This window comes from Syngnathus floridae, chromosome 16 (genome assembly GCF_059516105.1).
Source record: "Syngnathus floridae isolate MCC-2025c chromosome 16, RoL_Sflo_1.0, whole genome shotgun sequence".
In the NCBI taxonomy this organism is placed as follows: domain Eukaryota; kingdom Metazoa; phylum Chordata; class Actinopteri; order Syngnathiformes; family Syngnathidae; genus Syngnathus; species Syngnathus floridae.
In genome coordinates, this window is record NC_142428.1 from 2,590,890 (window position 1) to 2,618,422 (window position 27,533).

A 27,533-nucleotide genomic window follows, 5' to 3' on the forward strand; every position below is an offset into this window, starting at 1 on the left:
TAGCCGAGGATAACAGGCAGCAGAGGTCAGCAAAGCACAAAATGAAAGGGGCACGGGCTGTGATCCTGTCCAGCTCTCGCCATCCGGCAAATTGACCTTCATTGGCTTCCCACTTATTTGCTCGCCATTGATAAAATGTCTCGGCGGCTTGCCGGAGCATCAACCTTCGCCCGGTTGTTTGTCGTCACCTCTTGCAAACACCGAGACGTTTTTACAACTGCGCCGTGACGTACGACAAAGGTGATTCATTTCAAGGCCGAACGAAAACAGCGGCAAGGCCAAAAGGGAGCCAACGTAACGGCCCGGTTTCGGACACTGTGTCCCATAATAATAATTTAAAAAAACATCAAATCAACTGTGAAATGTGAATAAAATGTAAATCCGCCCCATTGAAAATAATAAATAGAATTAGGCTCAATTTTTTTTTTCAAAAAAAAAAAATTAGGCTCAAATTTTCCTTCAAAATATTCTGCCACTTTTCCACAATTTCTGCTATTTAAAGAAGTCTGAAAAAATCTCCATTTTAAAAATGACAAATAAATGGACAAAAAACATTCACCATTTTTCAGGCCAATCAACATAAAACCAATAAAAATAAAAAATTCTGTCATGGGAAAATTGCCCACATCGAAGCTGTAATAACCCGTTTTTAATTTTCTCATTCTCATTCTACCGCATCCAAACAAATAATGCACCGTTTTCATAAAAGTACAACATTCCGTGGAGACACAGCATCCCGTAATTCAGTTTGATGCTTCTTAATCTTGAGGAAAATAAACATTTTTAATCATGGACGATTCCCCCGTTTCATCTTAAGCAGCGGCGGCGGCGGCGACTGCCGACTGTGAAGCTTTCTCTCGCGGAATGTACGAGACATGCACGGGTAAAATAAAAAGCAATTAATCCCGGACTAATCAGAACGGCGATACCGTACGAGCGTCTTTTGTGCGCGTGGTCCAAAGCGTAATTACGCTTTTATTGTGGAGCTGACAGTGCGTCAAATGATTCGCCCTCGAGCCGGCAAAATGCCTCATTATGTCGTCTTTTGTGTTGACAAATTTGGGGCGATGACGAAAAGTTTAAAGGGGCAGCCGTGACTGACGAGGTATCAATTATTCGACATGACAACTTTGCCGAAACAGTTTTGGAATATTCACACGGCGCCCGTACGGCCTCCCGCCGTTTAACGAAAGATGATTGTGAGCGATCGGAGGAGGCGAAGTGTTTTCTTGACCGAATCCGCAATCAATCAATTGCTAAAGGTCAAACGTTTTCCCGGGTGTGATTGTAGCGCAAAGGATTACCGTTTGTTTTAATCATGTTACGCCAAAGCCAAGACGTGACCTTTTCAATTTTTGGAGGTGCCGTGTGGGCTGTGCTAAGAGTCGTTTTTTTATAATCTTGAATTGACGTTGCGTTCCGACTTGAGCTTCAAAATGAACTTTTAAAGTGGTATCGGTGTTGTAGTATCGGCACCCTTTTTGAAGTCCAGGCCGGACACATTTTTGAACATTTTAGATGCTGAGCGTTAAAAAAAAATCTCACATCTGATCAATTTATCGATCTAAACGTTGGTCCCCGATCAATGTCCTCCTTTGGCTTAATTGATTCCGTATTTCAGTGCGGGAGATGTCTCCTCAAACGTCACATCGACTGCTTTTTTTTTTTTTTTAATTGGTTCGGTTGAGGACGAGCTCGTCAATAAAGTCTCTGCTTGCCACTGGTGCTCCGTATTAGCAGCTCTAATTTAATAATGGTGGGAGGGAGAGAAGCTGAGCCCGGTCCACTTTCCTTCTTTAAATGTCAAGACACGCTTGACACACACATGCGCACACACACACGCACAGGACGTACATACACTTTTCCAAGCATTTAATATTCATGCCTTTTACGTAACCTTTACGTAACGATGGGACGTGTTCCGATGTGTTTGTGTGAGTCTCTCCTCTGTAGTTTCCCTCATTATGAGAAAGCTCTTTAATGTTGGTGTCCCAGTGGAGAAGAGAAAGGCGGTGTATATATGTGTGTGTGTGTGTGTCTGTGTGTGTTGTTATTGCGGGGAGAAACGTTGGGGCGGGCGCCAGACAGACACTCCTGCTCATGCCGCATGATCTCGACGATGATGACGCCCATTTTCAACTCACTCAATTCCATGCAGGTTACACACACACACACACACACACACACATCCGTAGGCACGCATACACATAAATGTAAGAGGAGACGGCTTCGGTATTGAATGCAAAATGGCAAATTCCATATGTTCCCTCCTAATGTTTTATTCTTGTACAAATCATAGATTTACATTAGACTGCCAATCGAGGAGAGAAAAATGACAACTCTAAAACTTGACAGCAGGGGTAGAAAAAAAAAACAGGGAAAAGATGCAATAAATTTAACAAGTATTTCGTAATAAACATGAAATATTATCGCGTAATTTTACAGGAAAAAAATGATAAATTATCAGATAAAATTGTAACTTCGCCAGAATAAATAACACAATTTGGGAAAATCACATTTTTCCGCAATAGCCACCGCACGTCTGCTGCCATCTACTGGTGAACACTGTTATTACAACCTTCACCAGCTCAGCCGCAGTCAACATTTTTGTTTTGAAAAAAAATCAAAGGGCCACTCTGAGCAATGCCGCCTTCCCCTCCAAGTGTGTCGAGAGGACAAAAAAAAACAAAAAAACGGATTGTCCTGTCCGTGTGTACCTGTATCGCCCATGTGTGTTATTCTCCAGTGAGCGTGTGCGTGCTCTGTTTACCACTGATAATTCCCCCCCAGCAGGAATGTCAGCAGCAGGAATGTCAGAGTCACGCTCTAACTCGCGGTCCATCTGCCGCTCGCTGTCCGCCCGCCTCAGCGTCTTACCTCGCCCGCTATCAGCGGACTCCATTTGAAACGGCCCGGGGGGGACGTAGGGGGGGGGGTCGTCATCCCAAAGATCAGGAAGAAGAATCTCAGGGTATATTGTGCGACTAACAGGAGCCTTGTGACCGCTACTTGAGCACAGTCACTGAGCAGCCAGATGGAGCGCCAGGAGGCGTTTTGGTAGAGTTAAAAAAAAAAGAGAGCATTGGCAGCAGACCCTCAATAAGAATCCTTAAGCACGACACTCGACGGTAATCCGCACACTGTCGCACTTTATCACTGGACTCGACACGTGGGGAGGAAAGGGGGACATGTCGAATTCGTTCATCCGTTTGCTGAGTCATTGCACTCGCAAGTCAAAGCAAGCAGAGGTGATATCGACGGCTTGTATCTCAAGGCTGCGCCCTGTCGCGGGAGGATAGCGGAGTCGTCGGCAGAGCTGTGACAAGTACAACACGTCCTCCTGTTCAGCCGTGACTCTCGCGCCGGCATCGTCCTTTACGAGAGCTAATGGCTTTGAATGCAGATGAGGCAGCCGCGCGTCACGGGTCAACTGCTTCATGAAGTGCTGCCAAAACAAGCGCGGGAGGGACATAAAAAAAAAACACACACGTTTTTTACAGAGCCCACGCCAAGGAGACAGACACTTCCAAAAGAGATCAAGCAAAACTGAATGTAAACAGGTGGAGCTTTGGACTTGATTTTTGTTTTTTCCTCCGTGACAGGATGCCACTTGGAAAAAAAAAAAAGGTGAGGCTAGTGACGGCAAGGCGGTTCTGAGAGAAGCTTGATTTTTGTTTTTAGTGGGTCAATCCACCAGAGTGGAAGAAATATATATTGGATAAAAACACATTAAATAATACTAATAAATAGTTTTTTATGGCCTCTTGTGGCATTACGGTATCAAGAAATTATAGCTTTGTTAAAGTGAGGTGAGGATTTTCTATTTAGACAAAAATAGTGCTTTGCTGCCATCTCGTCGTGCGTAGATGCCAAGGCAATATATGTGGATGTGGGTTGAGAAGTTTTGTTTGGACAAAACAAGTGCTTAACTGTAATATTGTGTTATCTTAGTGTGAGTTTCGTTTAGACAAAAATAGTGCTTTGTCGCCATTTCATGGCATTTTGCCGTTATGGAAGTGGGTTGAGGAGTTTCAACCAGACGAAAAAAAATGCAACACAGGCGCACGAGGTGTCAAAAAGACGTTTTTTTTCCCCGCAGTGTGACACGCTGACGGAGCAAAATACAAATGAGCCGCTTTCAAACACGCAGCGGCACAACTCATTCAGCCAGCACTCTAATCAGCATGTGTGTGGAAACGATGACTTTCGTACTAATTAGCTCAGGTGCTTTGGGCAGTGGCTTATAATGGATGCGGAGGACGCTCCACGCGGCGTTGATCGCTTTCAATATTTTCGATGCTTTGCATGCAGACGCGGCAAATTTTTATCAGGCTAAGAGACGTCTTTATGAGTTTTCCACGAAAAAAGTGACGATAACCATAGAGTTGGATACGGTGACGCAATTTCACCTTTTTATTTCATTAATTCATGACAAAGAAAAACAAAATGACGGCCATGTCGTCCCTGGGTACTCATCCACTGCATCCCATTAGCCCGCCATTGTTAACGAGAATGTCACAACTGAAGGCTGTCGTCGTCGGTGTGTTTGACCCATCGGCGTCCCCCACTGGTCCGGAGCAGGGACAACACCTCCTTGGAGGGGGCGCTCATTAATCATCTCCGTTGAAAGGCGGCCAGAACGCTAGCGATTCGCCGTGCCTTTCTTCCGTCCTCTTCTTCTTCCTCGGCCGCGTAGCGTAATGGGGTCACTGCACCCATTTAACAGGAAGGATGGCGAGCCGGTGTGCGCGCCAATGAGAGAGATTAAATAATAAGTAACAAAGTGGGAAGGACAGTGGAGTAGGCAGCAATAAGAAAAGGAGGGAGGAAATAATTACCGAGGGGGAGGTGTTAAGAAAGGATGGAGAAGATGACAGAGGCTTAGGAAAGGGAAAGGTATTACTTCCATCCACACAGGAGATGTGAAATATTTACTCATCATAGCTAAAATGGCGAATTATTGTGGAGTCACCAAAAGCCGCAGTTACAAGTTGTAGCAACTCTGAACTTTTTTTTTTTTTTTTTTTAATGGGAGACTTTCAAAGCTGTGTGAGCTCATTTGTAGGAGAAAGGGATGAAGATTAGGTCCTGTGAGGCTTTTAAGGATTTGGGGGCCATTAAGCATAATGGATTTCATGTTAGCCTTTCTTTCTAGTCGCCCCCTTGTTGGAGAGAGGTTAGCCGAGATGTTGGGCGTAAGGAAGTTAACCGTCGTTCCGTCACGCTCGCTGCTCTCGGTGATGAGCCAAATCCTACCAAAAAAAAAAAACCTTTGCGATCCTCCGAGCCTGGACATTTATGAAGATATTTTCCCCACGTTTCTGTCACTGTTTTGCTTCTCGAAAGGACGGGCCAAGGGAAATCATCAAAAAGTACAAACAAAAACGCTACCAGAGACAAAACCCAGAATATATATTTTTCTTTTGTTTTTGTTTCCCCAGACTACTGTTAATAATTAGGGTCAGACTTGGAAGTTTCTTTGTGCTTTTCTTTGCAAGCAGCCCACCAAATTTTCCCACTCGGCGACCGACTGCAATTATACACGATAGAAGTCAAGTGATGTTACGGGAAAAATGAAGGCTCGTCGTAATTACTCTGATCACACCATAGCGCATAGTAATTACGCTGCAATTACTCCATTGTACAGCGTTAAAGCCTCGTGTTGACACGTTCAAACGCAACTAAAACGACAATCAATGAGAGAAATGAAAGCGTACTACGATTGTCGATACACGCAAATGGCGCCAGCTGTTTGAATTTCTCTCATATCCGAAGGCGTGCTTTTGTCTGCTCCAATATACTTTTATTTGTGAATTATTAGCATGCTAATGGTTGATTGCTAAGCAATGTATCTGATGAAAAAAAATATTTAAGTCGTGTGTATCACAGGTAAAATAATGCTATGCTGTGTTAGCATGCTAATGGATATAACAGCGTCGTCTTTCCGCTGCCTCCGAACGTACACGTTTTCTACTAATGACTTAAATTTGTACTTAATCCTACTAAACGGCACTACAAATAAGCTGCACAGTGTAGACGTGGCGACGGATTCGGGATGATTGACTTGTTGCTCGGCAGTTGTTCATTTAAATGTGTTCTCTGCATTTGAATGAGGATTAATTAAGAGCAGAACACGCTGCGAAGCCAACAAGGACGCAAGGCTGCTGATATTGTCAGGATGTTGTTCCATTTGTTAACTCTTCAGTCCAAAGAAAAAAATATCGAGAGAATGAATTCATTGAATTCGGCTTTTTAAAAGTCCTGATTGGTTAACCTTTCGAGTCAAGCTAATTTACAGATGAGGTAAGAACTGTGGATCCTAAAGTCGGTTTCACTTAAGAAGATGAAATTTGGTAGGCATGTTTATCATGAGTAGAACAGCAGAAATATTTCAAGAAACCATGTTTGAAAAAACAGGAAATTGGCCATTTTGGTTTGAAAGGGCCATTTTAGACTTGACTATTAATTTTTGTTTGACTTCAGCCCTCAAAGGCAATTTCACTTGGCAACATGACATTTAGTAGACATGTCTATCATAAATAGCGCGAAAAATACTCAAAAATAATTTCCCGTCAAGTCAGCCATTTTGATTTGGAGGGGCCATTTTGTCCAGCTGTTAGCAAATTGAAGCCACCGCCTAAATGGTGGCAATTTGATTCTTTCAATTTGAGACTGTCATAACTCAGCTCCGCAAGGTCACATCTCGACCAAACGTTTTACGGGTGATGAAAAGCTCCACCCCGAGAGAGATTGATGCTCCTAGAGATCATCGTTCTTACCTACGAGCAGGTGCGAAATGCCCTCGTTCGTCTCTAAATTTGGGCACCCGCCGTCGTTCTTGGTCGTCGGCGCAATTAGCGATGACAAAGTACAACATTTCTCTCGGCCCTCATGAGTTCATGCGCATATGTTATGAGGGAGAATGTTTGACATTTAAAATGAAACCTTGAAGGCACGGACGGCGCTGACATAATGCTGTATGACAAACAGCCTTTCTGTGTTCCACCCACGTGCCTCCTCTTGACTGTGTGTACCATCAAAAGACAAAAACAATATTTTGCAAAATGAAGCATTTTATCCGTGGAGGGCTCTCCTCCCGTTCTCATCTGACAAAGCCAAGCCGCCCGAAATAAATAAAAATACAAATCAATGTCAGGGTTGTCGTGTTCAACCTTGACAACGTCGTCGCCGTCAAGGCTCCGGGCCACAAAAAAAAAAAAAAAAACTTTCACCAAGCGATCACTAAATCAAGTGTGATGTGACGCTAGCTTGTGAGGTTTGATTCAATAAAAGTGCCGACGTGAAAGTACAAAGAGGTCCCGGCGCTTCCCTCTCATAAATCAAACCGGAAAAAAAGCTACAGTGCGTTATCTGCCACCCCCCTCCGTCGCCGCATAAACATGTCGCAAAACGCGGCGCCTCCAAAAGCCGACTTAAATGTCATCATAAATGAAGAGCAAAGTCGACTTTTAGCTCTCCCTGCTAAACTTTGGAAGGAGGTGATAGGAGACGCATTTACCGGCTCTCCCAGTGCTGACTATCCATGCTAACGTTAGCGATTTGCATTTTTGTTAGCATTACGCTAAGCTGACTTTGCTATGGTGGTTGTTTTAAAAAGATCTGTAATTCTCTTCCTATTAAGTCTTGTCAGGGATAATCTCAGGATAATCTATTTTTCCCCCTGATCAGTCTTAACACAACCCACACAACAGGATAATCGATCCAGATAATATTGATAATCGGGACAAGAATTTTTTGACTATTCGTAACACACCACAAGATAATCACCCTGGATAATCTTTCCGACACATCAACACTTGAGGAATAAATGTTATTTTGTACTTCACGACTTGTTTCTGCGTTGGGGGCCAACATCTCATTTGGATTTTTGTCCGTTTGATCTCAAAACCATTTTGCAAATGTGCTGAGTGTCCTCAGAGGATGAAATTGGAAAAGGAGAAAAATCCTATTTGAGAGTCCGTAGTTGCTTCAGGTGCTTGATCAGCAGCTCATCTGCTTTACGCTTTTCCTCCCAATTTCAGCCCGACAACCCGCGCTAATCGGCAGAACGCGTTGGAGGGACGCGCGCGGTGTCAAATCCCTAACGGCAAGGAAATGAAACTTTGAAAGCGGCGCCGTCCGTTCTCCCGTTGGAAACGTCAGGCCGGGCCCGGCCCCTGCCGTCTTAGCGTCGGGCCGGCGGCTTACGAGCGACACGCTGACAGACGTGCATCAGCTTACCGGAATAAACACCTTCGCACAGCTGCCATTTTGTCGTGTATACAAGTGGCTCTTTTTAAAGCTCTGATTCCATTTTTTTTTACACTTTCATCATGTTCATAGAAATTTTAAACATTTGTATCTCAGTCTTAAATTTCAGATTCACCCCGTGTTAGATCAAACTCTCAACCTGGCGCGAATCCTCCACCCAGCATTGGCTCGGTACTTTCGGACTCGTCGCTGATCTCACCCAATTTGGGTTTCTTCTGACCCAACAGTTTTTAAAAAGCTCACCCACGGAAGCTCGTCTTCCTCCTCTTCATCCCGGCCCAAATTAACGAGTCCTCGGGCAGCCTTAAGCCAGCAAACGCCAGCTCGCTGATCTCTCTCCTCCCTTTTCATCTCCCCTCCGTTCAAATCTCCTCGTATCCTCTCTAGCCTACCTTCTTTCTTATCGTCCTCTTCCTTCTTTCATTCCTCCCTCCCTCTCTCTGGGCACGCAGAGCGATGGCTCCCGTTACTGCAATGCAGAGGCCATTACACTATTGTGCTTGTTTACCGGCGCCGCGCGGCCGTGTGGCGCCGCCGATACAAGAATGTAAATGTTTGCGTGAGGGATGACCCGCCGCGCTCAGCCGCCGTTTGTCAAAAGCCTCTGCGGCGACGCTCCACCGCATCCACAACGGCGCCAGAACGAACCAGCGGATGAGATTTAGTCGTTTTTTTAAATTACGTAGATCGCGATGGACATATCGAACTGCAGGGTCCAGTCTAGACACAATCGAAAAAAAAGTAGCAAGCGTTAAAAAGCCAGGCAGGCCGTTTGTCGCTTTAACCGTTGTTGAGGTGTAAGCGGACGCTTTTGTCTTTACGGACAATGGATGCCAATGCGGCGCGCGTCAACTACACAGCTTTAGAGGATTAAGGCCGAGGCGGTGGGGCCGCAAACGCGCTCACTCGCTTGGCCGCCACGCGTTAGAAAAAAAAACACACACATATGCGATGACAAAGACCTGCTGAGCGCACACAAACATGCCCACACGCACACACGCCGGATCTAACAGTATCCAAGATGGAGCCTCGCAAACAATTTGTAAAATGATCCCATTGAGAGCGTGAAGGCATCTGCGATGGATGTTGTCATGTGAGAAACAAGTTGCTTGATGTTTAAAGCGGTCACACAATGGGCCTTCACGTAGCACCCTTTATTGTACTTGTCGGGTCGGCGGGAAGAAGAAGAAGAAGAAGAAGAAGAAGGCGTCTGAAGCAGATGCAGAATCATACTATACAGTCAAGATAGTAACGCCGTCCCTTACAACAACCCCGAAAAACAAAGAATAAATATATTCACAACTGCCTCTAATATTTGTAGGAGATGAGCACGTAAAAAGGTACCTTGGTAAAAGATAATTGTTGATAGTTGATAAGTTTTGTCTTTTTTTTTGTGTCTTTTTGTCGTCAAAAAAAGTCCCGCATTTGGTCCATAGTTTGAGGAGAAAAGAAAGGTTCAATTAAAAGGTGGAGCCGGGGTTCCTCGAAGCTTGTCCAAATGAATCCACCGCCGCAGTGTCCGTCCGTTCTCGGCCGCTATTCAAAATCAACTGAAAATGCCATGTCGGTAGAATTGGCGGGTCGATGCTAAAGAGCTGACTGAAAGGCTGGAATTTGTTCTGAAATCGAGGAAATGACTCGCGCGTTGATAAAAATGAAAGTTAATAAGATATCATATAAGATGGCGACCTGATTGGACAAAGTGCTGAAACAGTTTTTAATGAGAACAAAACAAATGCTAATATGCTAGCAGTTGTTATGCTAATGGGCTTAATGGGGATGACATGAAAGAATCGAAACAATTCCAATCATATATTTTGGGATCTCCTCCTCCTTCACTCAGATTGGTCATCCTATCCTTCATGTAGTAGTTTAGATAAATAGATCTGTATTCATTAGAAAAATAAGCCTCGACCACACTTGCTGGCTGCTCGTCGCTAAGGCACTTTTAGCTGTTTTTTTTCCCCAACACGATTCTCCAGCTTTTGATGTTGCGGACCGCTGCCGCCGGCGTGAAAACCTTTCGACGCCCCCGCAACCAAAGCGTAGCTCGAGTCATCCCTCCAGGCGGAGATCCGGGAAACCGGTAATCCTCACCGATGCAAGTAGAATGCGGGGCAAAAAAAGTGACCCAGCTTTTCATCCAGGAATAGTTTATAGTGCAGTCCCCCCCTAAGGGCTCCTCGCCAGACTCTGTACAGGACCGCCTGAGAGGGGCTAAAACTGGTACGAGCGGTCCAATACCTCCATGTAGTCCGGTGTGGTCATCAGCCGAGTGCCCTGCTCGCCGCCTTGCTCGGTGGAGGTCGTGGTGACTACCCGCGTCTGAGGCCCGGCAGAGGAGGCGGCGTCCTGCGGCTGGGCGTCCTGCGGGTGAGGGTAGCAGGGCGGCGGCCTGGCGTACCTGTCCGGCAGATCCCGGAACTCCGGGGCGGGGAGTCTGAAGAGGCAGTCCACCAGTTCTACCTTAGGCGTTGGGCCCTGGCTGTCGATGACTGTGGGGCACAGGATGCCGTTCTCATGGAGGCCCGGTGCGAGTGGCGCCACTGCCCCAGCAACGGTGCTGATGGGGGACGAGGTCACCTGAAGGGTCCATTCGCGGTCTTTCTCAGCCGTGAAGCGGTACTCGCCGGGCACTTTCGCCTCCTCGGCGCCGGGGCTTTTGGCCACCGAGATGGTGTCGTAGACGTGGTTGTGTTGAGGTGGCGTCTCGGCCAGCCCGTGGTGGTGATGATGATGGTGGTGGTGCGTCCCTTCGGCGAAGATCCCGCATTCCATCTGGATGCCGGCCAGGTCCACCTCGCCCTGGCGACGGAACGGCAGCTTGTCCCGCCGCCTCAGGGTGTACGCGATGAGCGCCGCCCCCGCGAAGAACGCAGACACAAACAGAACCAGAAGGCTTAGAACCAGAACCGAGAGCGGGATGGAGTCCCTCCCGGGCGGGATCAAGGGACCAGGCTCCGGGTCAGGATGGCCGTGCGCCGCGCCGCCTTCGGGTGCGGTGGAGGTGACCTTTGGCTGCTCCTGGTCCTCCTGGGCCTCCAGCTCCGGGCACAGATGCTCCATGGAGAGGGAGCGCAGGTCCACACCTTTGTTTTTTTCCGGGGAGTGGCACACCACCTCGCCCATCACCACTACCGCGCTGAGGCCATCCAGCCAGCGCTTGAGGGGCGCCGCTTCGCAGTTGCACTCCCACGGATTCTGCTGCAGGTCCACCTACAGAACGATGACACAAATTGGGCAAAATAACTGTCAAGCTGCTTTTCCTAGAATAAATATTTGCCGCATTATTTTAAAAGATGCCAAACGCCATAGTCAAAACAACATATTTGATTTGTTTTGTATTGTTTGACAAGCACTTCGAAATGTAAATAATTTCACTCCGGGGTCATGGAAACTGCGGAGCGCCCGGCATTTATGGCGTTGCTATAAAAAGCGTGATTTGCCATCAATAAAAGATGTTAGGAAGTGAGCAGACAACCTGTACGCCTCTCAAGTGTTGCCTTTAAAGTGGCGCCTTCACAAGGGCACTACAAGAAGAATCTTTCGTTTTTACAATGAACCCTTCGGTGAGTTTAAATTTAGACGTGAAGTGTAGGTACGTAAATGTATTTTGCTGTTGTAAAGTATCCATTGTGCGTCTGTAAAATATATTTTTTTTAAAAATCAAAATTTATCCTGTGACCACATTATAAGGTGACACAAACGTTAAAATGCGAGAATTTCTCAATTTTATCGCGGTGCCATTTCTGAAGTTGAGCGTCACGTCGTCATTGGCGCGATGGCTAACTGGAGGGCAGGCGCTGGCACTTTGGCTTCCATCTTAATTAAGGCCACTTAAAACTGGAGATTTATGACATTCAGCAAAATGTCAAACCCGCTTTTTTTGCGTGCTGCAAGTTTCCTCAAACTTCCAGCATTGACTTGTTTGACTTCTTTTATTCTGACTTTATCTTTTAAAAATGGCAGCAGTTTTGAGGACTTGAGTTTTTGGAGTTGAACCAATACTAAGTTTTAAAATCAATGAATAATTATGTTTATTAATCATGATTTTAATATTTTTATTATTGCGGCTTTATTGAAATATAATGAGTAAATGCCACCATCCTCCCCAGGGCGTTCTTTTCCGTTTCCTTTTTCGAACATCTGTCCATACGTTGTTTACAATCCTTACGCCCGGGCACTGTGTGGGCTACTTACTGTCGAGCTGTCAATCAAACAGGAGCTTTGACAAGGCGGCGAGTGTAAATTACACTGCTTCAGTTAGAACGTTGACAGGCGCCGGTTGCAGGCAAGTTACGAGCCGGCGGGGGATACTGGCGTGTAATTATCGCCAGGCTTTTTAGGAAATTAATACCAACAACAAAGCGCCACGTGGAAAACAAAACGTGGTCGATTTGGACTTTTTTTTGTGTGTGTGGCTCATGAGGACAGCTAAACTGAAATTATTAATATGACGAATATGTTCCGTATGAATTAATGACTGCTTTGGCAACACAACAAAGCGTTTAGTTTTTATAAATAAATGGCACTTTTTCGGAGGCTGTCATGAAACACATGGTTGGTTTGTGCAGGTTTTAAATTGTAGTCATAGATGTGAATGTGATGTTACTGCTTGTTTGCAAACTATATATTTATGTCCACTCATTTTCACCATTACGGAAAATTATGTAGTAAATTGCAATGTCGATCTGACGTCGATTAAATTTTCAGCTCTAAAAAAATCTTTGTTTGAAGCGGCCATTTTACACTCAGTCGTATCTTCTAGAAAGTTTGAAAAAAATAAAAATTCCCCGGCACCAATTTCACCAGTTGTCCCATAATTGGGTACACGTCAATCAAACCATGAGGCACAAAAAAAAAATCTCAGACCCATTTCCTAAATTGAACAGAACGTCTGCCACTTTGGTTTGAATCGTCCATTTTGCATTCCGTCTGTGAAGTTGGAATAATTTAGCCGCTGTCACCGGTTTTACCGATCAACGTGAAATTGGACAGACATGTTTATGAATACTGCACGTACGAAAAACTTTTAAGCAACTTCTAAACTGAATAGGGAGTTGGCCAGTTTGGTTGAAGCCGTGTCACAGTTTGGATGATTACAATATTCGGAGGATCCACCAAAAAAAAGACATCTATGTGTGTCATCTTATGACAGCAAATGCTGCTGCTTTTGTCTCCCCTGCTAAATAATGCAGTGCCAGTCATCCCCATCACATGAAAAACATTCATATACTCCACACAGCGTGCCATGAAATCTTTGCCACTATGGTTATAATTATATCCACGGGCGTATTTTTGTCAACCAGATAAAAGAACGTGCAGCAGCGACGGGAAAATAAAGAGCTTTTTTTTTTTTATTGACAGACAGCTAATCTGTTAATAGACTTCGAGACAATGATCGCGCCCCGAATCAATATTAAGATGATTAAGTAACGCCACGGTGGCGCCCGGCTCGGTTTTGATCATTCCGGGCCACCCGCGTTCTCTCTCGGGGGCTGATGGAGTCGGAAAATTGAAAGTGTTTTTGCTGTTTAAGTGGAATTCCAACCATTTTTAACCTCTGTGACATTGGAATTGATTGTCACGGCATATTTTGGTTAAAAAAAAAATAGCTAGCCAGCCTGCGGCTAGCGTGCGACTCTTACGTAACGGTCCACATCATCTCGGCGACTGACCACAAGGTGCTAATGTAGCAGTTTCGATCTTTACTCAGTCTTATCAAACATCAAGAGATGGTCAGAGGGAATCCGAAGAAGTCATTTTGTTCAGAAAGAAAAATGTTGACGGCTAGACAGTTGACGGCTAGCGCAAGAAGCTAATAAAGAGAGTGTCAAACACGACAGTCACAAAAGATCACAATCATGGTCACCGTCTTCACAAAACGTTGGCAGCTGGTTAGCGTTGATATAAAAATACGTCTGAAGCATGCCAAAAAAAAAATCCGAAAAGTAATAGGAGAGTTTTGGCATGAGTTTGCCTGATTGAAATGACGTAGCGTGACCGTATAATGGCCGTTTGTGTTACGGGCCGGGTTCATCTGACCCGAAACTTATTAAAACAAATGTCTTAGTGTGAAAAAAAAAATCAGGTTACATAGGTGACAGACTGCTCCGCTCTGGTTTTTCTGAGCTTTTCTTCCCGTGTTTGTTTGCCTCCCCGCAAATTCTCTGGTGGATTGTGACCCACATATCAGCGTGAGAAAATGACACGCGTTACCGCCTCTGCTTCTTGGTGAATATTCATGAAGCGATTATACCGTACGTACGTGTTAAATCTGGTGACTTCTCATGGAGGCCTCGGCGTATACTTTGGTGCAGGAATATCACTCGTGTCGAGGGTATGTCTGTTTTGGACGTCGTGGTCATTACCAGAAAGAGCTTTCCCCGAGTACTCATTCCCCCAACCGTAATCATTTTTGGCCAGGACTCAAACGCTGAATCACTTTTCTTGAAAAAATAACTCGTTATAGTGACTTTTGAGTATTTTTTAATATCTTTTAGAGAGTGCTCGCAGGGAGGTGTTTTTGCATGGCGTCCATGAGTGGGTGTTAGGGTCTAATCCTGTTCTTGACGCTCGCAAAGACTCTTAAGCTCGGCACGCTTATGATTGTGACAATGGGGCTGATTTTGAATGCACGCGGAGCACAGAGCACAGAAAACCAACCACCGACGGTGAGGCAGTTCCACGGCCGCGTCGCTTTGTATTCATTACAATTAATAGAAGCGGAGCCTGAACGATGAATCGGCCGGACGATACAAATAAAAAAAATTTCTTCTGATTTTTACCATCCGATTGTCAGATCGTATTAAATTGACAGTTGACTGTTAGCAAGGCAGATGGGACGGCATAAAAATTTGTCGTACGTTGTAGAGAGCCATACGTCGCCTCATTCCATACGAGCCCAACAGCGATGTGATTTCCGTTATTACCCCTTAGAAGAGCTTGCACCCCCCCCAAAAGCAAGCCACAGATGCTGATACTAAGAAGCCATTTGTTCTGCGGCGGAATTACAAAGTTAGCGGGGCCCTCGGAAGGCTTTATGAACACTGACAGCGGTTCCCTGATGGTGTGAATGATTCACGCTCATCAAAAAAACACTAGGACTTTTGTCGCCCTCTCCCTGAGCAAACTTTAAGGCAACCAAGCCCCGCCCACGGCTGGGCTGCCGTTCTCCGAAGAAGCAAAGCCTCCCTCCATCAAGGCTAATCCACACCCACCGCAGCGCAAGGAAAAGCTCGCCTAGCGCGATGTACTCGAGGACAAAATATCTCGCACTCCAGCAGCCGTCCTTATCGCTTCATTGTGTTTTGCCACGTGATTGCAAGGTCAGACACGCAAAAGCTCTTTAGTCTGACGAGAGGTTTTGTCTTTCTCCTGATTTATTAAGAGCACTTATGCAAATCTAGCCGCTCGCAATCTTCCCCGGTGATAGTAATACCTGAGGCGCCGCCGCCGCCGTCCCGCGTGCCACAACAACACACGGCACACATGAATGAAGAAACACTGTGCCTCTTGTTTTTAAATTCAACAATGTTAACAGTAGATTGATGTCAAGAGAAAGCGGGGCTGAAAATCAAAACAGAAAGGATTATTACGGAGGAACGCGGCGACACGGAAACAACCCAGCTCCATGCGGGGAAATAAATAAGCTCCCTGGGACATGATCATGCACTGGTGGTGTTGTGCGACATGCTCAGCCACAAAAAAAAAATTGGAAACTTTTCCTCTAGAGACCCTTGATGGGACAAATGAAAAACCCGCTACATTGTGACATGACCGCGCATCAGATTGGGTTCAAGAACAAAGTGGCGTAGCGCCGTGGGAACGCTAATCATTGTCTCAAAAAATCCAAGGTAGACAGGGCGGAACAAACATGAAGGCACACAACACTGTGGACCAAGACTGCGCTCGACCTGCTTTTTAATTTGTAGCCAAAATCCAAAAGCCGTGAGCCCCGGTAACATCGGCCAGCCTTTCTCCCAACGCGCTCATGTTTCAAACCTCCGGAGAGCACAACAAAGCGAGTGTTCTGCCGAGCGTTCCCGGGTCGTTCTGATCCTCCAGTGCGGTAATCCCGGTCTCCTGGGTTCTTTTGGTACTTGTGCATCTCGGTCTCTTGGCGTGCCTGCCGTGCTCCGCTAGCGCATCCCCTCTGTTCCCTCCCCTGACAGCTCGGCTCCCTCGGCAGCTTTAATGCAACCCGCAGCAGAATGGAGCCGTGCCGCAGACTTAATGGCTGCCCTCTAATTCTGACGCCTTCCACATCACTGCCTTAGGGTCGAAGATATGAAACTCATGCTCTGGCCTCCGGGGTCACGTTTGTACACATCCATCCATTTTTAATGTCCACCCTACACATGCCGAGGAAAAACTTCGAGAATGAAATACCCGAGTGCCTTATTATGACTCGTTCTTTTTGTTTTCAAATAATCATAATCGGTGGCAGTACATCAGAGCCTGGAAGGGGGCGGCAATATCAAACTAGGCAAAAATACGCTAGCGGAGAGCCAGGCCTTGTTTTTGTACATTTCGTCAAGCTGTGAAAATACGACACGTCTTGGCAACGGGCGTGTTAGTTTCTTTTAATCTGCTCGCCTGACGTGTAAAGTAAATATAGTTAAGCGCCTTTGTGTGAGCGCACGCGTGTCGTAAACAAGCGGCGGTGAGCCGACGCAGTTCTTTCCTCGCTGTCACTCAAGATAACGGTTTGATGAAGGCCTCTTGCCAGATTTCAGATTTTTATATATATATAGAATTTATTTATTTAACCCAGCAAAAACATTTGAACCAACCTTCACCAAGCCGGTGAGATGCTCCAGTACACCTTCCATGGGGAGTTGCAGCAAGTGGTTGTTCCTCAGGTTGAGGCGAGCCAGGTTCACCCCGGAAAACACGCCCAGAGGGAGACTCTTTAGAAGGTTGGCATTGAGGAACAAAAGCTGCAGGGAGGGCATGGAGTCCAAGGTTCCTCGGTCTATCTCTCGGATCTCGTTGTACTCAAAGTAAAGGTACCTGAAGCAGAAGTGTAGAAGGAGCGTTTTGTCAAATGGATTCATTTGAATAAGCGTGTTGATATTATTTGCGTGTGTAGGAAGAATTTGTATTTCCTGCGTGATGTTTGTAATTCTGTGTGGGTGTGTATAATTCTGTGTGTTTGTATTTTGTGTGCGTGAAATGTGTGCGTCAATATGATTCCTGATTAAACTCATTACATGATTTGTTGTTTTTTTTTTAAAAAAAAAAAAGGACGAATTGATGAAGTTTGCAAGTGGGTCGTTTAGTAAGAGCAGCGGTGGGTAAATTGCTCTTCTTCGCCTCTCAGCATTATAATTACATAAATGGATATTTATGGAAATTAGCTATACAGGAATTGGTTTTAATACACACTTTGTGTGTGTTTGTGTTTGCATGAGTGTGTGTGATTTAGGGATGTGACAGCTGGCTGCAAGTTCAAGGGGGGGCAAACGGGCCACATTTAATTTTTAAAAAGGACAGATGGGTGAGGTCATTCGTACATGAAGTTGAAATAGTTTTCTCAGCAGAGTTTGGACTTTTGCTTATTTAAGTCAGATACTTTTAATAAGTCGACGACGAAACGATCGCAATAAATATTTCGAAAGACTCCTGATAATGTGAACGCCCGGCCGGTCAGATTAAACGAAGCGGACCGCATGTGGCCCGCTGCTGATATGTTGCACACCCCCGCACGGGACCCTATCAATCTTGAAGACCTTTCCAAATCGATAATAGTACTAAGAGTGAACTTAACACAAGTCCCGGCTAAATCCTTTTCCTTTGCTCGCCAGCCGGTTAATAGAATTCTGCTGCTGAAATGAGGCCTGCTTTAAAATTAATTAGCACTTCCTCACCCCTGAGCCTAGTACTAGTGTTTTTTTTTTTTTTGCAGGTCCAGTCTTTCCTCTTCTTTAAATATTAAAGACGGATAACAGCATAAATCTAATTAGTGACTGTAGATGTTTGCCAGAAGCGTCATCGGGAACGTTCGTCAATCCATTTTCTATATGCCCTCATCGCGAAGGTCGCTAAGCCGGAGCTTCTCGCGGCTGACTTTGCAGTGGCAGGTTACACCTTAGACGGCCAATCGGATGGCACAAAGAGACAAACGACCTTTTACACGTGTCCGGGCCAGTTTGACACCATCCATCGCATACTTGATCGGATTAGTTGAGACTTAAAAAAATAGCTGGCGCCGCGACATCACCAGATCCTATTTGAATGACAATCGAGCAAAAAAAAAAACAACAAAAATCCCGTTTTCCTCAGGAGCACATCCTGACACCTTATCAAGGTGTTTGCATGCACATACAAAGTAAACATTGGTTCATTTCTGAGTTGTCACTCACAGCTACCTCACACCTCCTCATAGCCTGAAGCCTGCCACCAGGCTGTGTGACTGACTATTGATAGCCTGCGAGAGAGAATGGCCTCCTTCCCTTTCAATCAAGCTTCAGTCAAATGCTAATCGCCGCACAACCTCTCGGCACGGTGAAATTAATTTCCTCGTATTTATAAACAAACTTTGAAATACGTAGTCACGACGTCCTACCAGAGATTTTGCAGCCCCTGGAACATTTCGGGGCTGAGCCGCTCTAGGTTGTTTCCGTTCAGGTACAGGCTCCTCAGGCTGGTCAGGCTGGAGAAAGCGCCTTCTTGAAGGTAGGAAATGCGGTTGCTCCCCAAGTGCAGTAGGTCCAAACTGGAAAAGTTCCAGAAGTCGGTGCGGTAGATCCTCTGGATCAAGTTCCCGCTCAGGAAAAGCTTGCGTCCATTGAGCGGTCGCGGCGTCAGCTGCGACACGTTGACGAAGCCGTTCTCCTTGCAGTTGACGGTCAGGCCAAGGTCGGTGATGTGCAGGTTGCACGTGCAGCCCATCGGGCAGATGATGGGAATGGGTGGCCGGGTCTGGTAGCCCGCTATGGGGGGGTTCTGGTTGGGGGTCCGCGACGTGGGCGATGTCCTGGAAGGCCGAGGCCTCTTGGTAGGCCGCGGGGGCTTATCCCGGTCCCTGCGCTCGGCGGAAGAAGAGGACGAAGACGTGGAGGTGGTGTGAGTGTTCTGACGGGAGCCGTGCACCATGGAGGACGGTTTGGTGGGTCTAACCCGCCCCGGGTGGGAGTTGGGCTTGGAATTAGGGGGCAAGTGTTGAGGCTGCGTGGCCCCGGTGGCTCGCCTGCCTTCCGCTTGCAAGTCCTTATCCGGGAGCTCAGCGCAAAGCTCCTTGCGAGGGATCTCCCTCAAGTCCTTGCCATGAAGATGGAAGGGATACTCGCAGGTAACATCCCCCACCACGGCCGTGTAGGGGATCTGACCCAGCCACTGCTGCAACTGCACCGCCTCGCAGCCGCAGTTCCAGGGGTTCTCCTCCAGCTGGATCTCCATCAGGGAGCGACCCACGTATTCCAAGGTCCCGGCGTATGCCAGACTCTTCAGACGGTTTCCCCTCAGGTCCAGATGAGTCAGCGACACAGATCTGGAGCAGAAGAAGGAGGGGATGATGGGGGAAGTTAATGAACGGAAACTGCGATTGCGGACAAGTCTGATGATGAATGCATCTTTCAGTCGGCAATAAAACGGGGGACAGGCTGCCAACGAGCAAAGTCGACTAGAGCCCAATTGTCAGATGCCTGTAAAAGATGATCTGGAGTGATTATCCTGTGGTGTGTCAGAAGAAAAGGGAACTGTAGGGGTCCACTTTTGTTTAAGGGGTACAATAAGTATACCCTTGAGGGTACTGTTCCAGTGACGATCCATTGGACCCCTTTTAAAATCTCGCACCGTTCAAGAGACGCTCTTAACGCCTACACCACAGGATAATCGCTCAGGATCATCTTTAAAAAGTAAATCTCTACTTAACACCTCCTACATTCGTTCAGGATAATCTTTTGGCGACCGACAGTTGAGCTTTTGCTGACTTTGATAGGAAGAGAAATAAAAACTGGGCCAGATGTCGGAACGCGCCTTGTCGTACGTGAAATCAGATCAGTCACCTGAAGAGATGCGCAGGCAAGATGGGGATCAGGTTGTCGTTGAGGATAAGAACCCGCAGCTTGTAGAGGAACCTCAGAGCGCCGCTGTCGATGCGTTTAATCACGTTGTAGTCGGCCTGCGGGGTGGACAGCAGGGGCGAGCGGTGAGAGCTGGCAAGACTTCTCTGCTTCTCTGAACACTGTCAGAAGCACTGAGCAACATTTACAACCTCCTTCGAATATTTGTTCCATGAAATTGAACCGATATTTCTCGCCTTCGCCGCTTCCGGTACGTGTTTGTGGTTGTCGGATTATTTCTGTCCTCTTTGATTTCAGTCTCGCTGTGTTGCCATGCCGATCTAATCTGCTCAGAGCCTTCAGAATCAGGAGTGCTGGCCGCTGGAATTTCAGTATTAGCATTGGGACAGTTTGTTGAAGCAATCACATTTCAAATTCCCCCCCCTCACCGGGCAATGATTACGTTAGCGTTTTTCCGTCCTCTGCTCAGTTAGCAAAACCGATTTGACATTTCAACGATTCAAGTTGACCACTTGCACCGCTTCAAGCTCCGGGTTAGATGCAGATCAATCGCTTCAAAAATTCCGATGGGTGATCTGAAGCTTTTTATGGTTTACTCAAGCGTCAAAGAAGCCCGTAGGCAATGGAAAGGATTTTTTTTCATCTCACCATAGGTAAACATCTGTAGCTGTTAAATTAGTGACCTGCATATGCACAGACGGGGGAACTCTCATGTCTGCAGGCTTGGGAGGAACAAAGATGAGATTGATGCCTTGGAGATGACACTATGGCATACATATTCAAGACGTAATGTTCGGAATTCATTGTCTAGCGCTATAAGATGAGCAAAAAGAGAGTGGGTGATGGTTTTAAATTTATTTTGGACACAACTTGTTACCGACCAGACAAAACAACCAAAGCTCAGTCCCCGAGCTTGTTTATTATTCTTTATCCTGACAATATCCAGACTTGCCAGCACGGTTCCAGCTCAATAAATCCAGTTGGGTTCTTTAATCATCTATATCGCCGGTGAAGATGATATGGGTTTCTATTATTTGATAAACAGTGAGCGGCTCCAGGTATGTGTCACGGTTGCATGTTATGAAATTCCATTTTGGGATAGCAGTGATGGGTTCTATTATTACGAAGGCGGGATGAGACGGCTTGCCACTGGTGGGCGGTAATGTGAAAACCTCCGGGGGGAGATTCTCACACTTTGGCCACCTGCTAGGCGGCGTCTATTTCAGCAACCTACCTGGAGGTACTCCAGGGCCTCCAAGCCGGCAAAAGTGTCATTCCTGAAGACCTCCAGCTTGTTCTCGTGAAGGTAGAGGCGTCGGAGCTTGGCCAGGCCGTGGAAGGCGCCCACCCGGATGTCCTGCAGAGCGTTGTTGCCCAGGTTTATCGACACGGCGTTGCCTAGGTGCTGAAAGCCGTTGCTATAGAGACGCCTGAGCGAGTTCCTCTGGAGGTTGAGTTTGAAAGGGCGGACCCACGACTGGGACACCTGGATGAGGCGTTTGATGAGTCATCTCATCAATTATGTGGTTTAGAAGATGGAAGGGAGGCTACCTGGCTGCCGTTGATGAAGCCCCGCCCATCGCAGTGCACGTGGAACACGCCTTCTTTGACCTCGCACGTGCACGGCTCGAAGCAGGGCTCGTCCACTTCTTCCTCGGAGTTGTCCACCAGGGGGGTGTGCGTGGAGGTGGGCGTAGGGGTGGGGCCGCCGTGCGAGGCCCGGGCCAGGCCGGCTGCCGCCGCGCAGCCCAGGGCCACGGCCAGGGTGACCCACTGCATCGTCGGCGCACTGCTTCTCCCAGCTCAGCTCAGCAGCCCGGGGCGGCGGCCTAGCGTCGGCCCCGCGCTGGCGTCCATACGTCGCATCCAACGCGACAAGGACACAAACACAGTTAAAAGAGGGCAAACAGCAGAGCGAGGCAGCTCGGGATGAATCAGATTGATGATGCGTCACGAACATAGCCAAGCGCACAATGCACGTTAGATCACAGACGCCCCGGGGCACGAAGACAGGGGCCGGGGATCGAGAGCCTTACCGAGAACAAAGCAAATTGGACGTATGGCGGCACATCTGCGAGACTTTTGAAACAAAACAGAGCCAGGTGCTCACGCGTGGCCAAAAGACAACTCCGAATTGAATCCATTGAGATAAGAGAGGAACATTTGATCAAATTTAAATTGCAATGTGGTAGAATGGCATTTTTAAATCACACAGGCTACAATTTGCTGGGTCAAATCAAGTTTTTGCTAGCAGGGAATGTTCTGATTACCTGTCTACGTGCAATGCTGCACCGTTGCTGTTCAGATAACCGAATCTGGTTGTTTTAAATATACACCGCCGGATTCTCATTGTTTATGTTTAGTTGAAGTCTGGCTGAGCAAGTTTACGTCTAATCCCATCCCGCCTTGCCTCCTGTTTTGTTTTGGCAGTTGTTGTTCCGCATCAAGTCAGTCTATTGTTTACGTGGCTGTACTGACGACAAAAGGCAACCACGTGCACCCGTTCACCTGCGAATCATTCTTTTAAAAAATCTCTTTCGAGTAGAGAGGCATGAATATATTCATCGGCGTGCTCAAATGCCCCGCCGAAGCCGAAATGTCACGCGTGTTGTTTTTAATGTATGCAATATGAATATGGGCAAATGCAAATGGGGATTCATAATACTTCCATCTAATGAACTGCTCCATTTAATAGCTCCAATGGCAATCAGGGAAGAGAAAGCGAGAAGGGGAAAGGGGGTCTACGTTGGCGGTTCCCGTCGGAGACCCAAACGTCTGTTTTTAATTCAAAACAAAATCGAAAGTATTTGGGAATGGTTTGCGATGATGACAGTTGATACAAGAGACGCAAACGGGGAAAAGGTGCTCAGTCATGGTCACAAAAACACTGCGGAGACGCTCGAGTCTTTGCAGGGGCATCTTTGCTCCCGAGTCTTAATGAGATCTAAATTGGATAAAGCATCTCGACGCTCGCAGACGGCGTTGAGCACTGTCACGCGAAATACAATAATGATCCTGATGGCGCGGTGGCTGTAATCATACAGCAATAATCTTTGCGTCGGGCGGGGGCCGTCCGACTAGGAGGCAGCGGTGGAAATATCAGCGCCCGGGAGAGGAAGAGCAATCACAGAGATGATTACGACAAGAAAAACAAGGGTTGGATTGGGAGGAGGCGGAGAAAGCTCGTGGCAGGCAGGGTTAGAATAGTTTTTTTCATTATAGTTTCATTTCCTTTCTAGGATTTGTATCTAAGAGCAAGTTGCTTAGTTTTTGCTTCATCTTAGTTGATTATTTCCATTTTTAATAATGTCTGTCTACATGTGTTGCTCCACCGTGTTCGGATAAACAGCGCTGAAAGGGTTCACTTATGATGCTAACTGTTAGCATTGAGCTAGCAAGCCCTTCCCAATGATTTGGTGTTCTCCTCATCGGTATATCGAGTCACGTTTATCTCAAGGCCGTATCTTTCGGGCCGATCGATGAACCGGGTGGGCAGTATGTGGCCCCAGGGCCACGCTTTGCCCACCCTCGGCATCAAGAGTCACAACTCAGCCAAGTCGGCCAGCCACTCGGGAGAACGAGAGCTCTCGCAGTGAAGCGGCTGAAATCTGATATTGATTACATCCTAACGCTCGCTCTCGCTCTGCTTGCATGCATGCACCACCGACAACTACGTGTGTGTGTGTGTGGGGGGGGGGGGAAACAAAGAGGTCAAAACAGACACACCAAAAAAAAACACGTTCCCATTGCCTGCCAAGCTTTCCGACACAGGTAGCGAGCCACGTGTGGATGAGCGAACGCTTTCATAATAAACGGATGTAATGCAGCATAGCTCGCAACACAAATCCTGTAAAAGCATGAAAACACACACACATTGAGGAAGACTTTTGGATGGGCTGCCGAAGTCGCACACACACACACACACAAATGCAGCATTATCTTTTGAAAGCACACACCCACTTCCTGACAGAGTTGGCGCAGCCCTTCTCTGCTTTCAAGGCAATCAAGGTATTCTGTTCACTTGGCCAACATTACAAAAATGAAGCAAGACTGATTTCGCCTCGTCCTAACCAAGACCATCAAATGTCTTCCATCTGAGAAGAATGTCCAAAACTGGTTAGGCCGACATTTTCGAAGTGCGCCGTACACACGAGTCAATGTTCCCCGACTAGTTTGAAGGCGCTTAAGATTGTGTTTGTGGAAAAAGACTTGAGGAGAAAAATCTGCTCTGTTTTCATTCATCGCTGGGGGCTGCCATTTTGTACGGGACTGTCGAATGAAATTAATGTGACTACAGGCCGATCCACTACTTGGGTCAATTTGACCCAACTTTCTTCTGTGCAACCCCAAATGTCGGGTCATTTTTTTTGTTGATTTATGGTCATTTTGTACAGAACAACCCAGAAAGTTGAAAGGCCCAAATTGTTCCAAAATGGGTTTTTGTTGACCCTAGTTTTTTTTTTTTTTTTTAATTACAGTGTACACGGTAAAACACAACTTTTTGAATAACTCACAAAACAGCCCCCAAAATTAAATATCCCCAAAGTTGGACATATCCCGTTCCAAACGCAAACTTTGGCAAAATGACTTTTTCCCCAATTATTTGTTCTTGCTTCAAACAAAACCGATTTTTCTCATGTATCCTCCATTGGGAATCCCTGCCGTGGGCCAAGTCGCCCACCGCAGACTTTGGAACCAATCGTAATGTTGTGGAGCTTCGTTTTGTGTCCCCGTCGGTCTTTGCAGGAGCGTGGTCCTGCTTCAATTGAATTGTTTTGTCTCGCTTTTCAATGACCCTCTCTCCCGAGGACTGACGCAGGCGAGCTCTGGAAATGACGGCCACTTCGCTTATCCCTCCGGCATATTATTCCTGTCACATAACTCCGGTGTCTACTGACCCCCCCCCACCCCTCCCCACACACACACACACCCTCGTCCTCTCATGTCCGTCAGAGTAGCCTGGCGGTCGGCTTCTGCATACTCCAAACGCGCAACTGCACTATCAGGCATCAACAAGCACCCCCCCCAAAAAACCTCCCCCCCTCTCCCCCCCCAACCCGCACCATCCCTGATCAATGGCATTGAGAGGGGAGAAGAGGAGGAATGGTGGTCTTATCGTTCTTATCATCCAGCATTAAAAGAAAAATCAATTAGCCGACATACACTATGTGAAGGCATGACCAATTAAACAGCCAAGTCATTAGAACCATTTAACACACAGCGACCGATGGAAATCCTTTACCCCCCCCCCCCCCCCCCCCCCCCACACACACACACGTTGTCTCACACGTTCACGCAGCACACACACTTAAAAGCATTGACGGGGGCTTAAAAAAAAAAAGAAAAGCCGGTGAAAAATACTCACTCAGTCCTCCGCCAAAGAATCAGGGAACGACCGGGAGAAGACTTTTACAGGCTGAGTGTCGACATAGCGCTCACGTTCAGCCGCACTCTCCTGCATGCCTTCTTTTCCTCTCCTCTCTCACTCTCTCGCTCTCTCTCTCCTGTGGAGGCGGATGAGGGAGGCAGGGAGGATGATGATGATGGGGAGGAGGAGGGGACGGGGGGGACGTGAGAAGACTGCAATGAGGAAGAGGATAGAGAGGGAGGGAGGGAGGGAGAAAGCTTTAGGATGCAGGTCCGCTTTTCCACAGCGCAGCCCAGGGGAGCTGCGGCATCGGACAGCCTGAATGGCGGCCAATCGCCGAGTCCAACGATTCAATGAAGCAATAGAAATTAGGAAACGGCGACAAAACCAAATAGTTTGAACTGGATGAATTAGGTAGTTGCAGGAGTACAACTTAAATCGATTTGAATCGGAAAATCGGCTTTGATTCGACTGAATCGAATCATTGTATTCACTGCACCGAATCGTTCACCGCTCACCGCTAATTTATAGCCTACATGCATATACATTAAGGGGTGTAACAAAAAATGATTTTAATCGGAAAATCCGTTTTAATTTTAAAGATGCGAGTGCATTGAATCGAACCAAATCGAAAAAAATTATCGATATGCATATTGAATCTTTTTCTTTTATTGGAAATATATTGTACATTCCAATATTGCTCCCCCAAATGTTGGGCTTTACCAACAATAATTCAACATCTCATCTTACTTAATGCATCTCAGCCCCCCGTGCCTTTAAGCACCGGCAGTTTGCCGTGCGCGTTGCCATGGCGACTCTCGCCATCTGGCTTTTCGGCGCGCACGCCAGCACACACGTGTCAGGCGATTTTTTTAATTTATTTAGTTTTAAACGATGTGACTTTCATGAGAGGAAATCACATGGAGGCCTCAGAAGTTCACAAGGAGCTAAACACCTGTCACGGCGTGAAGAGGAGGAGGAAGCGAGAGCAACGGATGTCACCACGTCGCAAATTAGCTTGCCGCGCGTAGCCGCTTTCGCTAGTGACGAGCGGCCGGGCTACTTCACGTACTGGCTTGTCATCAAGGACGCTTTTATGATGATCCCTTCAGACTCTTTGAGAGTGCTTCTTTTGTTTCCCTCTTCCGCAACTTGGGAACAATTTTTGTCTTTCAACTTAAAACAAAGATAGTGAAAGATTAACATTTCGGTTATATTGAATTGGGGGGGAAATTGATTGACTTTCATTAAATTTTATGAGACATAGTGCGAAGCCTGGGGGGAAAAAGATGCCTATTGTCTAAGATTAAAAAAGGAGAAAGAAGTATAAATGGCCTCAGGCTGACATTTTGAACATCACCGCTCAATTGTTTCCCGGGTTTGGTCATGTGACATTCGCAACGCGAGCCCGAAGACACGTTAACATCAATTTCCGTCCACAACAGATGGATTAATCTGATTAATTCTTATTCAGTATATATCCACAGTATGCATATAAAACAAATCCTGACCAAAATGAAGCGTAAGCTGTTTTTCTTTTTTTAAAATTGCAGCCTTTGCAATTTGAAAATTTAATCCTTCTACTTTGTACATCGATTTGAATTTATTTATTCAGTCCAGGAAGCCCGGTTACTGATCTTGTATCCTTGACACTTTGGGGACATTTCTGTTCCTTTTGAGCCCTGGAAAAAAGTACCCCAAAAAAAAAAAAAAGCCCAAGTAACGATTATTTATAGGTCACTTTTCCCAGGTAATGGCCACCAAATGCTTTACACGAACAAGCTCGGAATGCAAAGTAGCCGGCCGGAGACATAAGCATAAAAGAAGAGCGACAACAAACGCATAAAAATGAGCCGACAGGAAAG

At 46.6% G+C, this 27,533-nt stretch overlaps 2 protein-coding genes across 5 annotated transcripts in view; one reads left to right on the top strand and one right to left on the bottom strand.

Moving 5' to 3' along the window:
- The window catches only part of LOC148384981 (nardilysin-like), a 53,212-nt gene that overhangs the window by 12,115 nt on the left and 13,564 nt on the right, over window positions 1–27,533 (top strand). The gene's annotated exons all lie outside the window — the stretch shown is intronic.
- LOC148384983 (SLIT and NTRK-like protein 3) lies at window positions 9,411–25,844 on the bottom strand. Of its 2 annotated transcripts, XM_088401177.1 has the most exons (7): window positions 25,666–25,844; window positions 21,852–22,146; window positions 21,535–21,786; window positions 20,283–20,398; window positions 18,842–19,765; window positions 17,067–17,286; window positions 9,411–11,487 (listed from the first exon to the last, which is right to left on the bottom strand). In XM_088401177.1, the coding sequence occupies exons 2-7, from the start codon at window positions 22,077–22,079 to the stop codon at window positions 10,489–10,491; spliced, it is 2,739 nt and encodes a 912-aa protein (XP_088257303.1). In that variant the 5' UTR covers window positions 22,080–22,146; window positions 25,666–25,844; the 3' UTR covers window positions 9,411–10,488. The 2 variants fall into 2 exon arrangements, with proteins under 2 accessions (XP_088257303.1, XP_088257302.1); XM_088401176.1 differs by lacking the exon at window positions 25,666–25,844 and having other exon boundaries at window positions 21,852–25,530.

Bases quoted from the DNA above. Each gene is read 5' to 3' on its own strand.
- LOC148384983 (XM_088401177.1), bottom strand. From the start codon at position 22,079: ATGCAGTGGGTCACCCTGGCCGTGGCCCTGGGCTGCGCGGCGGCAGCC. The intron at 19,766-20,282 runs GTGACTGATCTG...CTTCTGCTCCAG, and splicing joins TTGCCTGCGCATCTCTTCAG to ATCTGTGTCGCTGACTCATC. The intron at 17,287-18,841 runs GTAGGACGTCGT...CTTCTGCTTCAG, and splicing joins CAGGGGCTGCAAAATCTCTG to GTACCTTTACTTTGAGTACA.